The sequence below is a fragment of the Parasteatoda tepidariorum genome, chromosome 10 (assembly GCF_982258835.1).
Source record: "Parasteatoda tepidariorum strain Cologne lab strain chromosome 10, Ptep-v5.0, whole genome shotgun sequence".
Classification (NCBI taxonomy): Eukaryota; Metazoa; Arthropoda; class Arachnida; order Araneae; family Theridiidae; genus Parasteatoda; species Parasteatoda tepidariorum.
The window spans coordinates 8,386,807-8,404,970 of record NC_141764.1 but is presented as its reverse complement, the minus strand read 5'-3'; the positions used below and the strand labels follow the sequence as shown (position 1 = coordinate 8,404,970).

General features: G+C 27.2%; 1 protein-coding gene across 1 annotated transcript in view; it reads right to left on the bottom strand.

Moving 5' to 3' along the window:
- Positions 1–706: 706 nt before the first annotated feature.
- Positions 707–18,164, bottom strand: part of Kua (Plasmanylethanolamine desaturase Kua) — a 17,983-nt gene continuing 525 nt past the window's right edge. Inside the window, exons 2-5 of the mRNA XM_016059688.5 lie at positions 16,912–17,031; positions 12,518–12,609; positions 8,776–8,994; positions 707–3,660 (exon numbers count right to left, since the gene is read on the bottom strand). Of these exons, the coding sequence (XP_015915174.1) occupies positions 3,400–3,660; positions 8,776–8,994; positions 12,518–12,609; positions 16,912–17,031 (692 nt within the window). The 3' untranslated portion in view covers positions 707–3,399. The remainder of the gene's footprint in view (positions 3,661–8,775; positions 8,995–12,517; positions 12,610–16,911; positions 17,032–18,164) is intronic.

The following is an 18,164-nucleotide window of genomic DNA, read 5'->3' as shown; positions in this document are numbered from 1 at the left end:
ATTTTATTTATGAAAATTTAATAAAAAGGATTAAAAACAAATTTTAAATTTTTCTTCCTCTTCTACATCCCTTCAATATTTCAAATATATATTATATATTGCAAATATTTATCATCCCGAGAAAACTCGAGCTTAGCAGAATTTGTCAGTACAATTTGTTTTATCACATTTTTACTCGGTCGGAGGCAAAAAAACATTATCTGCCGTGATTGGAAGTTTGCCAAGTTTTATTTGGGAGTTTTGATGTTGGACTGTGGGACTACACATATTTTGTGCGATGGTTTTGCTGAATTTACATAGCAATAAGAGTAATTAAAAAATGGCATATTCCTTAACTGATGTATGAAAAGTATCACCTTGTGTTGTCCCTTGTTTTAAGAAGTATCATACAAAGACTAATATTCAACTTTTTTCATTTGCCCGAAATAACTTTGGATAGTAAACTGATTTTAAATTAAAGGTTTCTTACATATAAAAATAAATTCAAATTTCAACTTAAAACTTATGCAATATGTTTTATTTTAGTTTCTTGTATTTATTAATAAAATAAAAAAATTTAATAATTTTTTGCATTTTTTTTTTCAAAATAATTCAAAATATAATAGGTAAGTGAAGAGGTTAAATAAAGAGAGTTTTTTTTTGTCAATTTTCACTATAAGAATAGTTTAAACACATTTTCATACACACAACAAAAATTTGAATAATCAACGCTTAAATATAATTTATTATTATGCACATGATTACAAGCCTTTATTTTGAAAATTCGTCGAAATAAATGTATAGGCCTGTTTAGAATATGTATAAAAAGCATGTATAAAATTGGACAATTTGAGAAAGAAAAAAAAAACTATCTAGCCTACAGATCTATTGATTCATTCAATAAACTTTGAAAATGGCATTAGATAATGTAAAAGGACTTTTTTTTTTAATAAGACTTACACATTGCAAGCAATGTTAGCAAAGATTTTTCAATACATATAACTCTTCAGCATATACAATTTTTTAATATATATTTAGATTAAACAATTAAAAAAGGAAACTTGTGTAATTTATTGTTTGCTTAACTTCTTTTTTGCTAATCTAAGTTAATTAAATTGTCTCCAGCCACCATTGATTGTCGAGTCTAACATGGATTTCTGTCTGAATCACTATGGAAGCTGATGAACCCAGAAGACTACTGAAGATAAAGTACGATGGTAGCCTAGACCAGCGACTCCAAATTTTTTGTTGTTGTAGTTATGGAACCTTGAATGATCGAGCTTCTTTTGGTAGAAAAAAAGTTCATTATGCATTATAAAAAAAATTCATTATCAGCTGGGAATATACTAAATGAGAAAAAAAAAGCAGTGAAAATATTTAATGTAGAGAATTAAATATTTAATATTATGAGTTTATTCTTGATGTAAGCATATGCTGAAAATGTATAAAATAAACTGAGTTGAAGTTTACAAAAAAAAAGAACTGTTATAAGCATTGAGAATAGTAAAATATAGTTCTTTATTCTTGAATTTATTTATTTTATTTTGAACTGAAAAGCTTGATGAGAAATTTTCATTGAATTATTTATAAATGCATATCCTTTTCATAATTTGTTAAATATACTGCATTTAAAAAAAATTACTTAATGTTTATTTATTTATTTATTTATTTATTTTGGTATTTTACGTAAATAAGTTGATATAAAGCACCGAAACAGTACATAAATATATGGATTACACTGGGAAACAAATATTTGTTTGTTTTTTGTTGCACGAGATTTTTTTTAACAGATCTTAGATGCTTTCGTACAGCTGATTTCAAATCTGCAGTTGGTTTCTGTCTGCAAGCATCAGTTCTTTTAAAATGATATTTTAATCTATTTTTTGCCAAAATGCACAAGTTTAAAAACGTTACATATAACATGGGGGTCGTGCAAATGTTCCGACCGACTTCTAAGGAAGTTACAATACACCATCAAGATCTTCAGATCACGCAACCAATACTCAGAAATGTCATTTGCTGCTAGGGGAGCTTACCTATTATGAATTGTTTCTTCTTGTGCTTTTGAGCAAGTCATACTAGGAAAGCGCCCCCAGCCCAGTACGAAAATATTTTAGAGAATGGGAAAAAGTGTAATTTTAATCTTGATTATGTGCTTTAACCCCTCTGGAAGATTGTCGCGACATTTACATGACCCCCCCCCCCCTATTATATGAAGCCTTTTCAAACTTGTACATTTCAACAGAAAATAAACAAAAATATCATTTAAAAAAAATATCTGTAGCCTTAGAACTAAACTAGTTTCAGATTTGAAATCCACACCCTGTAATTAGTCAATACCAAATATTTTTATAAATACAAAAAAAAAATTTCCCCAGCGATATTAATTGGATATAAATATAATTATTTCTAGTTATAAATTTTTTTTTTCAAAACCCTTCCAATGAAAGGGTTTTGTGGATACCGCTGGTCTAGAAGTCATGAGTCCACTTTCAAGAAGCTTCCCAAAAAGGTAGATCAAAATATGAATAGTTTTCAGAAGAAAAAAAATGAATGGTAAAAAGTTATTAGTAAAAAATATAGCATATAAAAAAAATTTTAGCATTGAAAAAAGTTTTTGATACTTAATAATAATGATTAATTGTAACGTTTCCTTATTATAGCTGCATTTGGCAGGAATTAAAATAATATATTAATATAAAAAACTTGGAGAAAAAAATAAATACAGCTTTTTTTTTAAATCTCAGCATTAAAAAAAGGTATTTAATATAATATGAAATTTACTTTAGGCTATCACATGACCAGCTTAGAATGGGCTTGTATTCATTTAGGACTTTGAAAGCAACAAATGATCCACAGATAATGGAACTTGCAAAAACATAGGTTAAACAGTACAACTAATATTATTACAGTAAGAAGTGTATATATCATTATTCTATAAACTGCAATTATCTATAAATTGCATCTACTAAACAATCTCAAAAATACAAGGATTTTACTTCTCATGATTTTGATAATTTCAATTTTTTTCAGTGGTAATAAACACTTAAGCACTTATTTTTATTTAATAATTATTTTAAAGCATTAATATTGATCTGTTTCATATAGATATTGCCATGTTCAGTAGCTAAATTTAATGATATGTGAAATGATGTATATCACATTGCGTTAAACTGCATTCTTTTTGAAAAAGAAACAAATACAATATTACATAAAATAAGCAATGAATAAAATTAAGAATTGTTTATCAAAAAATATCACTTAAAACAAAGAAGTAAGTAATGGCAAAAGAGTAAAGCTTCTGAATTATTAAATTGGGAGAAGTATTGGCACCTATGAAAAGTGACTGTATTAATTCATTTTGTATAAAATATGAGGCACATTAGCAAAAGCATTTTTTTGGGGTGGTGGAGGAATGGACTAGTCCTTCCGTTGTGCCCATTTCAGATCGTCAGTCCGGGGCTTGCAGTGGAAGATCCCTTGGATGACGTTCTCAAGGAAGGACCAGAAGTTGAGTTTCTCAAGGGGATAGTTCAGCCAGCCTGTGGTGATGCAGAAGTATGTCTCATGGGGTGCGACGTGGTGGATGCGATGATGGCGTCGAGGCAGGATGATGTGGAAGTTTTGAAGCAATGTAACCCAGTATGGTATGCCAAAGTATGTGTGAGACCATTTATGGATCTGAAAAAGAAGCACATTGTTTTAAGGATATGTTGATATTTAAATCAGCTTGTAAATATAAACATATATGCTTATGCTAGCGGAGATGGCTCAGGGGATAGAGCGTTCACCTTCCAATGAGGTGAACCGGGTTCGAATCCCAGCGATGGCTGGTCAGTATGAATCTGCATTCAGTCTTGCATGATACTGAGATGAAATATTCTCAATGGTAGACAGATCATGGGTTAGAGTCCCTTTGCCGCCAGGCTAACTATGGGAAGTTTTTGTGGTCTTCCTCTCCATATAACGCAAATGCAGGTTATTTCCATCAAAAAGTCCTCCACAAAGACAAATTTCTCTGAATATTTGATCTAGGAGTTCCCTTGTCCTCTGGGTTGGGTTCAAAATTACAAGACTATGGAGTTGAACATTAGTAGAAACCCAAAAAATTGGGTGGGCTGTTCAATGACGGTTACAAAATAAAATATATGCTTATATGTATGTATGTATGTATGTATGTATGTATGTATGTATGTATATATATATATATATATATATATATATATATATATATATATATATAATGAAGAAATAAGTAAAGCTTAAAATGAAAAAAATAAAAATCCAGAAAAAAAATTAAAAAAAAGGAAGAAAAAAATTTTACAAAAATTCGGAAAATAAAAGATATAATCATTTCAGCAGCTCACAGATTATATCTGCAAAAAAGAACGATTTTAATATCGTATCAATATAGCTAAAGCAAACTACATCAATACAGTAGTGTGAGGTGCACTCAGGAAAATTCTTGAAACAAAATAGAACAGAACATATTAAGTAATAAACGTACTCACGTAAAAACAGAAAATGAAATGTAAAGAAAAATCAGAACAAAACATAAAATGAAATCTATAAAGCGAGTAGCGAATTCTAATGAACTTACTTGAAGGGGAAGATTTCAAGAATGATTTAAAATATCATCATAATAAGGTTGCCAGATTACAAAATATGAAAACAGAAGCGTAAATTAAGGTAAGGTATATATATATATATATATATAATGATTTTTCAGAATACAAATAAGAATTAAGTGAGAATTTAATTCAGTTAATGAATATAAACTTTCAAATTTTTTTAAAAAAACGCTATAAAATTGATTATTTTTTCTGTAATGATACATTTTTGTAATGTGAAACATTTTTCTTTTACTTTTAACAAATTGAATCATACCTTTTATCATTTTATTGTATTACTATTAAGTACTTTTTAATACTGTAATGCAGTATAGAATGAATTAATATGATAGATTTAAGAAAATATTTCAATTATAATTATGTTGATAAAGTTTGACTTTGTATAAATTAGATGAGACCATTTGTGTATCCGAAAAAAACTAAAATTTGCGCAGTAACATAACATTTCAGAAACATAATTGTTAAAATATAAACAAAACAATAAACATATTTAAAAAGTTTGACTTCGTCATTTCATTTGTGTATCTGGAAAAAAAAAAGCTGAATTTTATGTAGTAACATAAAACTTAAGAAACACGATTTCTAAAATATAAATAAAACAATAATTAAAAATTATAATAAAAATTATGAATTAAAATAAAATTATAATAAATAAAATATAAACTAAATTAATATTTTTTTTTATAAACTCATTCAGTTATTTCTTTTTAACTTACATACCCTCCAACTGCTACGGAATTTCAGTAGTTTCAGAAATCTTCTTTTCAGACGGTAGCAAAATTAATGTCTTAATATTTAAAAAAAATTAATTTTAGCGTAACTTGTCCACTATTACTTATAAAAGTGCAGGCCATAAGGCTAGATTCTTAAGTTCTGATAAAAGTTTTATGAGAGATCCATTTGCTTTAAAAATTTCTACTTTGGTTCGCTACCACTAGAAAGAATTATTTTCAAAATCCTCATAAGTTGGAGGGTATGAACTTACATGTTTTTTCTATAAGGTGTTTAAAAATGTCATTACTTATTGAACTCTTAATGGACAACTGGTCATTCTTACATTTTGCAATGTCGTGACATTTACTTTTAATCGAGCTTATGGCGAAAACATAACCCCATATTCGAACAAAAAAATTAGTAAATATTCATTTTAAAACCTGCTTTTTCTTTTCTCCAAGCAGGGTTTGTAACGTAACAGAACCGATTGAATCTATTTCCTTGCTTCGGAGAACAATTAAGGTGAGGCAAATATTTACATTGAAAATGAAACAGTCTCCGCCCCAATCCCTTTGTTTATTGAAATCATGTCTTACAATGAGCCGATTATATTATTCAATATTGTTTAAAATTTTAATTTGGTTTATTATTTAATAAATAGAACTTCATATTTTTAACTAAGATGCTTCATAAATTTTAACAATTTTGAAACATTTAAAAAATGAATTTGTAAGTGACTCCTCAGCTTATCATTTGAAAAATTTAGTAATTATTAATTTTAAATTAGATTAATATAATTTTGAATTAACTTTACAAAGATATAAATTCAAATTTCTTAAGCAATTTACCTCCCTTATGCAACATTTTGTTTAATCTTATGAAAATAGAGTAAATAAGTATATGACCTTCAAATCCCTCTTATAACATTCCATGAAAATTTAATTAATCAAGTTTTTTTTAATAAATATTATTCAAGAGTTAGAAAAATTCGGGCTCCTGAATCCAGGATTGGGGTTTTGGACGTCTTAAACTGGTTTTGGATAGGACAAGTGGGTTTTACTGTCTTAAACTGGGTGAAACTGTCCAAAACCTTGATCTTTGGTAGAAGGTAAAAATTCTACAGGTGTAACCATTGTGCACATAATAATTACATGTATCAATAAACATTTGATATTTTTTATACAATTTACTTTAACTTATTAAAGGAAAATATTATAATATAATTGGAAAAGGTTCATAATTTTTGAAGCTCCACTGTTCATTGAACAACAAAAGTGAATACCTAATCCTTTAAATATAAATATGCTTCTAATACTGATATATAATGTTTTTGCATAAGGATAAATAATGCAATATTAAAAAAAATAATAATTTTTTTAAAAGAATACTAAATTTGTTTAAAAATTAACCTTTTATTTTTCACAATAATTTTTTTCAAATTTTATAATTTCTGCTTCACAGGATGATAAAAAAAAGACATCTATTTAAAAAAAATTGTTTTTAAAGATAAATATATTAGCTTAAATTGGAAATACAAAATAACTGAAAATGTATTAACAGATTTGAAGGACATAACAACAGTTTTAGTTACTGACACTGGTGATGTATCACCACTATGCTCAAAGAATAGAACAAGAATGAAATAAAAGTATTCTTGAATAGTACTATAGATAAATAAACCTGTTTATGATTAACCAAGCACTTAGTCCCTAATAGCTTAACTTGTATGGCAAGGTCAAACTTCAGTTATGTACTATTGAATGAGAGGACCAATTGAACTTGATTACTGATTAATAATCCTTTGTTTAATGTTTAAGTTGAAGAGTCAAACAATATTAATAAAACATTATACTTTTAAAAACAAATATTCTCTAGTAGATTTAATTATCAATATCTTATTAGTTCTACGTTTATTTTATCTTTTAAATATTGTTCAAATAAAATTGTAACATAATTTGAGTAAAAGGGTTTTGGACAGTTTCGGACAAAGGGGTTTTGGACAGGACGGTTTAAACCGTGGATTAATCCATTCTGTCCTAAACCTTGCCAATCCTGCCTGAATCACTTGGTAGAACAGATTACTTCAATTACTCATGTACAATGAACAAAATAAAAAAGACATCATCCTGAATAACTTTTGCTCTAATAATTGGATTTTCACGTACTAAGTACTTAATGGTTCCTGGGGTGAATTCAAATATTTTGTGTGCTAATTATTAATTTATAATGAAGTCAGACATAAAAACTCACTTTCTCTGAATAAAAATATATTTTTTCTACATATTTGGATTTCTGAATTCAAAACTGCCATAATTTGGAAATAGTGGTCGTAATAATTTAGTTAGGAGAGCGGTTATAAGTTTGGTCCCCCTAATATTTAATTACGTTTTTTGTCATGTCTCTAAAATTAATTGTGTAATTAAAAAAAAATTACATCCACTCATTTACTCAAAAATAATTTCATGCAAGAACTAATTTTTAATAATTATTTATTATTTGATTTAATACTGGACGAAAAAATTATTATTTTTTCAGTCAAAGAATCCATGCCTTTATCTTACGTAAAATTAATTTTAATATCGTGTGAAATAATTTAATATACTGTGTTACTAAATGAATAATCCCAAAAAACTGAAGCAAAAAGATAAATTTCATAGATTTAAAAAATAATAGATAATAATAAAAGTAGACTCGTTTTGAACATCCAAAAATTAACATCACAAGTCATTCATGCCAGGTGAGTCTTGAGAATGGTGCCTATTCTTGAACGCTTGAAACATGGTCGATTTTTATTTCCATCTTCATATTTTTTGAAGTGAATAAAGTATTTATCATCAATTATACTGTTTTAAATTTGGGCCTTAATCATTATTTTGATAAGAATTTTATGGTTGTAAGAATAAACATATGCATTTTAATAATTTAACAGGATTCATCTGGTCCTTAAAAAAGTAAGAGAACCATAACATCAATATTGTAACTATAAAAGTTGAAAAAGAATTATTTGGAAGAAAAAAATATTTTTCAAATGGATATTTTAAAAAATGAAAATAATCTTTTTTCCTATAGAAGTAATATATGTATTTGTGAGGAGGGCATTTATTAAATGATCATAATAAATAAGTAATTAAAATAAATTTAAATAAGATCACAAATAAAAAGAAATATCCTAACTTGTGTCTCTATAATCCAAGATAGATTTGGTTAGGTTATTTCCAATAATCAATGTTCTACTGTAATTATTTTTTTCCATCAACATTTAAAATATATTGCATCATTGCAGTTCAAAACATAGAGAAAATTGACCAGAAAACAAGTATGTTTTTAGTTGCTACACAATCAATAAATTAAATATAGTAAAAAAAAATAAGTGTCTTTTCATAAATCAATAATGTCATGAAATAAAAATGTAATGTAATGAAAGTAGGTAACTAAAAAAAAAAAAACATACTTGATTGGTCATGGCAACAAAAATGCCCAAGAGGAAGACAAAGCAATTCCAATGATAAAGCCGAAGAATCTTCTCTGCTGAATAACTAAAAAATTGATAAGCCATGTATCCTAGAAATGGGATGGTCACCATAAAATTATCTCCATTGGTCTCTATGAAGTCGTGCCTGGTGATGGCCGTTGGATCTATGTGATGCTCCCGAAATGGACGGATGAAAGCCTAAAAGTTAAAATTAATTAAGAATTAGCTTCTACAAAATCACAGAAATATAAGAACGAAGCATATTCACAGTCCTAGCAGCAAAGGGGAAAAAAAAGAATTTATTCAAAAAAAATAGAGGACAATTTTTTAAATGACTGGGCACAAATAAAAGTTATAAGAGCCCCGTGGCAGAATTGCAGTTACATTGTCACAGAATGTTACAAAGTTTTTGCAGAAAGATTTTTCATTTGAGAAGGGAAAAATTTCGGTTTTTTCTTTCTGTATTATTTCTTGAAAAATGCTTTTATTTATTTATTTTATTTTTTTTATTGCTGAAGTTTCTTTCCAAGATGACTTTCTTGAGCCGCAGAGAGGAATGAAATTATCATAATTTTTCTATTCTCATTTGAAATTTTAAAAAAAAAAATTCTGTAATGACTGGCTTTAGCTAGAATTTTAAACTAATAATCTAAAACAAAAAAATTCATATAATTGTGAAAGTTTAAAAGATAGTTCACTCTAAACAAATAAAAAAGAAAAAAGGAGGCTTTCTCTAAAGAGAAGTAGTCAAATCAATATTTTAAATTGTCAACACATAAGAGAAGCTAATAGTGGGAAGAAAAAAAAAACATTTGAGTGATTTATTTTGAGTTACACTCATTTATATCTTATTTTTCAATATTTTTTTATCAACTTAACATATATTGAAAATAGAATATGGCTAAGTATCTAACCATATCATATCAACTATAGTATAGTGGGCTACTCAAATCAGGTTTCGAATTTCCTTGATTTTTCTAGGTAAAAATTCTTAAAATTTCCAAGTCATCATCTCTCTCTTTTTTTTCTTTTCTAACATAGGATTGGAACTTAACGGCCAAGAAAGTGTAAAATAAAATACTCTAACTTAAATAAACTCTTAAAATACTCTAACTTAAATTACTACTTAAATAAAATACTCTAAAGTATTTTATTTAAAATTTAACTTTTTAAAAATATATTGAAAAAATAATCGAATTAAATTTATTTTAACAAGCAAGATTTTGTTATTTATTAAATTTTTAATGTTTTGGTACATTTTAAAAAATTAGGATAGATGTGGAGAAAATAATATGTTCAGCTTCTAGAATATATTGTTTTTATTGAATAAATATGTTTTAATGCATTACTATAAGTGATTTTTGCAAAAAGTACCCCATAAAAAAAAAACCCAAAGTATATAAAGTAACCCCAAAAAACCTTGGACAATTGCTGTTTAATACATTTTCATTAAGCAAAATAAATAATTGTAGGGGATTATACATCAATCCTTCTTTAAATTCATTTATGCTTTGAAATTTAAAAATTTATTTGCATTTAAATATAGAACCATTTCATTGCATTTTATACAAACAGTGTCTTCTTTACAAAATTTATTCATTATATTATCTCATTATGAACCAATTCTTAAGTCAAATGATTAAAAAATGTCATTTGTTTCGAATAATGTAGCTTTATTATTTTAAGAGATATTCAGTATTTAAAAATGAATATCGCAAAGCAAAATTGTCAAATTTTTGTAGCATACTTCATAGAGAAAAGGTAGATAAAAAATTTAAAAAATTTTTTAAATTTAAAATCAAAATATTTAAAGAATTCCAAGCTATCTAACCACTTGGTTTTTTTAACTCAAGATTTGTAATTTTTTGTTTGTTTCTGTTTTTACAACAAGAAACTAGCACATGTAGAGTGCAGAACCAAAAAAAAAAATATTGTTTTACTTCTTTCTAATACATTAAAACAAAGGTGATCGTGAGCCCAACTCAAAAATTCTGAAAATTTCTTGCGTAAAATCATTAATGACACATTTCAATAAAATTAATGTCTTTATAATTTAAATCATTGATATTTTCAAAACAAATTTTAAACAAATTATATGCATCATAATTTAAATGAATACTTATGTATAAGTTTACTTTCATGTCTAAACACATTTATTAATTTACCAAAAAAAATATTTACAAATGAAAGAGATGCCAAGATTAAATACTAGTTCTAATATTTCGAAATAAAATAAACAAGAACTTTTACACATAAATGTGATCGATGATTTTGAACTTCTGAATCTGAAATTTCTGAATCCTTCCGTATTGAGGTGAGTGAAAAATCTGGAAATCCGGACTTTTTCCGGAGCACAACCATTTCTATAAAGAATTTTATACTCTATGTTTATACATCATTTAACATGTTTCATATATATTTCTTAGTTTTTTAATTAATTTTATTTTTATACATGAAAAATGACAAAAACAAGTCCTTCAATACAAAAATTACTAAACACTTGAAAAGTGACATTATTGATAGTGTGGCAGTTTTCAGCTTATCTAATTTTCCAATCATGGTGGAAAATTTGAAAAAACGAGTCTTTTGATAAACCACGGTTGAAAACGTACGAGCTACGTGTTGATTGTGTGAATTACAATTTTTCAGTAATGGATCACTGGCGGAGAAAAACATTTCATTCACTGGACTCACCACAGAAAAATGTTTTTTCAATTTTCATACTTGAACACAGGATTGAAAAAATAAATCACTTGGACACTCCCACAGATGCAATGGGCACTGGAGGTTTCAAAAACACGCTGGGTCATTTTGCGTTTGTGAGGTTTTTTTTGTAAGGAGTCAAGGTGCTCGGGTATTTTTTCGAGTGACTGTGAAGTTACTTATTTTCCCGGACTTTTTGAATACCTAATTTCCTAATTTTACCAAATATATAAAATTCTGCAACCCATTCTTTTGCTTAACAGTCACTCTGACCCTATTATGCAGGCGTCTGTCTATGTTTTTTCAAGAGCTACCCATTTTGTGAAAATTTAGACATAATTTGTGGAGATTAAAAATTATATTAAAAAATCAACGCAAAAATACGGTAAAATAAGAAAATATTTTCAAAAATTGTAACAACGAATAAAAATTATTTATGACTGGTAAATTTCTATATATATTTTTCCCATATGTTCAAAAACAATTTTGCTATTGTAAATTTTTAGGCTTAAAATTGTATCCAAATTTAAAAATCCATAAAATTGATTGTTCAAAATTAAATTTCAACAAGAATTGAATAAAAACATACATTTAACAGCACTAGCACTAATAGTTATCTTCATTATGAGAGCATTTTTGACTGGGTGGTACAGAAAAAAAAAGTCTCACAGAGAAAAAAATGTTTCATAAAAAAATAAGTGTCTATTAGAATAAATTTAGAAAAATGTTTAAAATAATAGTTCGAATTTCCACTTTCTTTAAACTTTACAGACGGACAGCCTGGTTATTTCATTTATGGGGAAACAACAACAAAATTTTACGAGGGGGAGGAGGGGAAGAATCTTAGAGCTTGCTCTTTTAAAACTATTTTGTGAAACTACCCTTTTCCCTGAAGTTGAACTTGTGAAGGTACTGCTAACAAATTTGCCCTGGGCAGACCCCTGTTTTGAGACAGTAGTTCATTAAAAATAATATTTATAAAATTCTATAATGTAGTGTTGAATTTAAAAATATTCACCTTTCCAATGATAGGCACATCAACAGAGCCCCAAGTATCAGCACCCCAATGAACTAAGCCACTCAAAAAGTCAGCAAGTATCACACCACACACTATTTAAAAAAAGAAATAAAAAATGTAACACCTTAAATAAATACTGCATCAGAATTAGGTATTAGACAAAATATTCATCACTAAAAATAGAATTATGAAAATACATTAACAAAATGCAAAATAATTTTCAGAACTTTATATGATCATGTCATGATAAAATAACTAGTTTCTGACAAAGAACTCTTTTCTTGATTATGTTAGCCGTTAAATGATAGAGAGATTGATAAAATAATAGAGAGATTTTTCGAGATAAAATGATAGAGAGATTTTTTGGTTCGATTTCGGAGGGTGGAAAATGAAGCTTGAAATTGAGAACATCCTGCAAAATGCAGCAGAGTTGCACATGAGAAGTCAATAATCTGACCAAACCAAGCTCAGTAGACGCACATACCGACTCGCAAGTATTTCATCAAACATGTAAAATGATTGGCGCTTTCATACGCTATGGACCGTCAGTATGCCAGAATGAATTGCAAAAACATTGAATAGAACAAAGTGAAAATCCCGCTTTTGCATATTACGGGGCGAAAATTGACATGGTAACAGAAAAAAATGTCATTTTTGAAAAGGGGAAATTAAGCACCTTTTAAAAACACTCAATGAAAAATGCACCTTTAAGGGCTTTTAAATAACGAAAATCGAAAATAAGCACTTTTTAAAAACGCTACGCACCATGATAAGTATTCCTGTTAATATTTTTCGCTCTTAAAATACTTGAGCTTGCTCTTTAATTGACTACCTTAAAACACAGATTAAACACCCCCAAACTTTGAGGAAAAACATCCCTTTTGTGGAAGGGGAACAGTTAAATAGTATTTATTTTAAAATACTGTTAACAATAATTAAAATTACAAAATCAACATATTGATAGGATGTATGCTGAAAATATTAGCAATCATAATTATAGGAGCTATAAATAATGTGTGAAATCAAATAATTTGAGAAAATAAATTTTAGAAATATAATTACAAAAAAATATTTCTCAAATATATATGTTACTTAAGGTAACTTTTAATAATTGCGTAACTGTTACATATTTGTTATTGTGATAAAAGTTCGAAATATTTCAACAAATGCAATCAATGAAAATAAACAATTAAAGTTAAGAAAAATGAAATAGTAATTTACTCACCATACTGCAAAAAAAAGTTTTTAATTAAATAGAATAATTGTATAATAAAAAGAAAAATTAATTAGCTAAGAATAATAATAGAAATACAGAATAGAAATATAGAATAATAGATATATAGAATAATATAAATAAGAATAATAGATAGAATAATCGAAAATTTAATAAAATAGAAATTTTAATGAACTAATTTCTTGAAAATTGCTAATCCGTAACCATTCTGATTCCTTTTTAAAGATAAACACTTTGAAATTCAAGAATTTTTAAATATTTACAAATATATTGATAGACTTGTTTTTATTCTTTTTTAATGTTTTCAGCAAGAAAAACTATATTGTAGATGAGGTCGAATTTCAAGCTTCAAATGCTTCGGAATTTTTAATATGCCTTATGAAAAATCTGCCAAGAATTATTCTGAATGCATATATTCAAGATGTGGAGTGCATAATTTCAAATTGATTTCTATCAGACCAACCCAACTTTTAAGCAGGGCTAGGATGTTGAAGACCTAAAAATTTATAAACAAATGCCCTTGAAGAAGAAAAAAACTTTAAAAAAGAGATAGTGTACTTAAAGTTTTTCAAACACATGTTTTATATTAGCTTCTGTAGAAAAAAAAAATTAAAAATTGCTGTTTGAATTAATTAAAAAAAATTAAGTAATAATTAAATAAATGTGAAATTCATGAATTTAATGCAAATAAACACCTGATAACAATAAATTGGAAGAATTTATTAATTTTTAATAAATAATTTCAGGAACATCAGGATTGCATTTAGATAATTAAAAAATTGCCTTTTGTTCAAAAGTAAATTCTTACACTTTAAAAAACTATTCAACGTGAACACTTTTTGTAGGAGAATATTTAAGATAACAAGCTTCAATGCAAAATTTAGGCTGTCTCAGTGGGAATAAGTTTAATCTAAAAGTAAATTATCTTAAAATGAAAAATATCCTTCAAAATTCATAAAAAAAATGGATAAAAAATATTTAAGAAGTTAATTGACTTTAAAAACCACAAATAATGTCTTATAAGGGTAAAAAAAAATTTTTATTATCATCATCATTCTGTTCATTAATCAGTGATACTTAAAACTAAGAGATAACTGTGATCATTTTTAAAATGACTCAGATTTATAAATGATTCTGGATTTATTTTTCTTTTAAACACAAGTCCCTGGCCATATTATTAGACGCACTATAAGATTCTATGTAAAATTATAATTATAAAGTGATACTATACAGCTTTATTATTTTTACGTAACTGAAACCGGTTTGCACTTGTTTATGTTCGTGCAATAATCCATTAATTTAGACAATATATAATATGAATTTGACAATAGGACACATTAGACGATATGCTATATAAAAATAGAATATTTATTATATCAAGTATTATATTAGTATATTATAATAATTAGACCAAATTATTAGACGCACTGTAGTATTTTAATAATTACACGTTTTAAACGAGTTTATATGCAACACTTTTATATTTAAATGTAAATGTAATGGGTTTTTTATTCAGGAGATTTTTGTACATACTTCCTATTTGTATTTATTTTTAACGTATTGCATTACAATGTTAACCCATTGATACACAAACACAAACAAGTACAAACCGCTTTCAGCTGTGTAAAAAACAATAAACAATAATATAACATCTGATAAAATAAATATTCTATATTTATATAATATATCATCTAATTTGTCCAATCGTCGAGTTTATATTATACAGTAGAGAACCAATTATCCGGGATGCTCGGGGCCATCGCTAGGTCGGATGTCTGAATTTCCCGGTTTTCTGGATCAACAAAAAAGTGTCGTTAATCGATGTTTTATCTAACCCGAATTACAAAGAAAAAGTGTAACACATTTTATAGTAAGAGAAAAAAATAAAAGTACTCCTAAATTAAAAAATAAAATAAAAATTGTAGAAAAATAACATCTAGAAGAATAAAAAAAAATTGCAAGTTTAGACAAGAAAAACAAGTTTAAAAAATACAAAATTCTCATATTTATTTTTTAAAAATAATTAAAATTTCTAAATTAACTAATAATATAAACAAAACCAACGACTAAGTAACGCAATATATTTCATACCTAAGTATAGAGGGGTTAAAACGATAAAATAAAAGGAAAACTTAATAATCTAAATAAAAACAACGAAAATTATCGAACCGAAACAATAGTTAAAAAAAGCACTAACATAAATATCAAAACCCGGAACAAGGCAAGATCTATAAGATCAATGGAATTAAAAAAAGGAGAAAAAAAAAACCTAATGATAAAATTTAAGAATAAAAAGAATTAATTTATTGAGTGCAAAATTTATCGTGAAAAAAAAATCAAAACGTAGTGGAATCAGAAAAACAAAACTGCAATCTACTTCATAAAATAATCATGTTTAAATTAATAAACAATTCTCCTTCTATTTATTTATTTTTTATAAAAACACGATTTTTAACGAAAGCAGATGTGATCCTGCATCAAGAAAAACTTGCAAATGATACCGCACTTGCAAAGAATATGAATTTATTCCAAAGAAAAATATTTTATTTTTATTAATCGTTGTCAAATAGATAAGTACATTTTTCTCTTTCATCTTCTGCTCATTGATAAGCCTGTTCAATGCATTTTCCCCACCCCCTTGTAAATCAGAGAAAAGGAAATCAGTGTGCCACTCCTTTGAGTTTGATTGACGGCCTAAAGGAGAAAATAAAACATTCATCCCATCTCTGTCTCCTCTCTATCTGAAGATCTTCAAGGTCATGGAGGAAACATCGTTTCTCTGGGTAAACGGGGGGAAAAATTCTCCCCTTCCTCACATTTTCCACTACTCAACTTCAAGGATAAGTCCAATTTGCGCTTTTTTTCATAATCGTTCTAGTTTAAAATGGCGGGAAAACCGAGCAAAATTTTCCCGGTTATCTGGATAAATGGTTCTCTATTGTATATTGTCTAATTTAACCTATTGATAGACGAACGTAAACAAGTGCAAATAGTCTTGTAAAAAGAATAAAGATGTATAGTATGACCTGATAATTAAGATTATACATAGAATCTCATAGTGCGTCTAATAACTTGGCCAAGGACCGTAAATGTATCGAAAAAAATATGTAAGAAGCAATTTGTTTAGTAACAAGAGAGAAGAAAAAAGTTTTCGTCTTACAGGCAGAAATGAGGATGGAGCTCCACTGACTAGGCTGGAAAAAGTAAAGAAGATGGGCGAAATTGATTGCCATCAATGCAAGGCACAGAAAAATGCTGATGATTTCTTGTGTTCTTTTACCTGGACAGAGTAAGGAAATATTAATAACAAGAATAATATGGTTAATGGATATACAGTGAAACCTCTTGGGAGTGACCACTCTCTGTTTAACAGTAATATGGTCGTTAATGAAGGTTGGTCGTTCTTAGAGGTTACCTCCATCGACTTCAAAATGTTATTGAAAGTACATGATTTTCCGCAAATGATTTTAATTTTACTCCGTGTCATTTTTTTGGTGTGGAAGAGTCACTTCTGTTAGCTTCCCGAAAACCAGATCGATGAATAAAATTCAGCATCAATACAAAATATAATTTTTTTCCTTTATAAAATTTGGTTTAATTTCACAGACGGTGTGTAGAATTTTGGTGGAAAATTTGGTGTCCCAGAAGTATGTGTAATTTTCAACCAGATGCACTTTACACATCCAGTTTCAATATTACATTTTAATGCCCCTTCTAAGATTATTATGCTATTTAATGAGCTATAGCGTATAAATATAGTCACCGATAGAAAGTTGTATATTAAGTCATTGACAATTTCTATGAACTTAATGGCTACATTAATATAATTTTCATTTCTCCTTTTGACCTAAATAAACAGCAGACATAACAGTATAAGTTAATATCCGAAGGATTAAGCTAATGCCTGGGTGAGAGAAAGAATATTTTATCATTCAATAGTAAAATGTTTTTAATGAATGATTATTTAACTTAGTTGCATTAAGTCAAAGATAATTTTTAAATGTATTACATATGAGAACACAGATAGATTTAGACATGAGGATAGGATATCATTAATGGGTCAGTAAAGATAACCAACAAATATCTAAACAGAAAAAAACACTACTAACTAAAAATGTATGGCCAAATTTATGAATAATTGCATCGCCGGATTCTACACACAACCAGGAATTTTAACTCCTATCAGTATAGGAAACTATGAAAGCTATTTATTAACGTATCAGAACTGCCATAATTTTAATAATTTCTTCTCATAAGCAATAACTAAATACAGTACATTATTCAAAAATTAAATATGATAGCAATTTCAACTCCATATGAGTTCATCATATCCCAATAGTTCAAAAATGGGTTCAAAATTTTATGATAGATATCATGCCATGTTTTCAGTTTCATAAAGACCCCCATTCTATG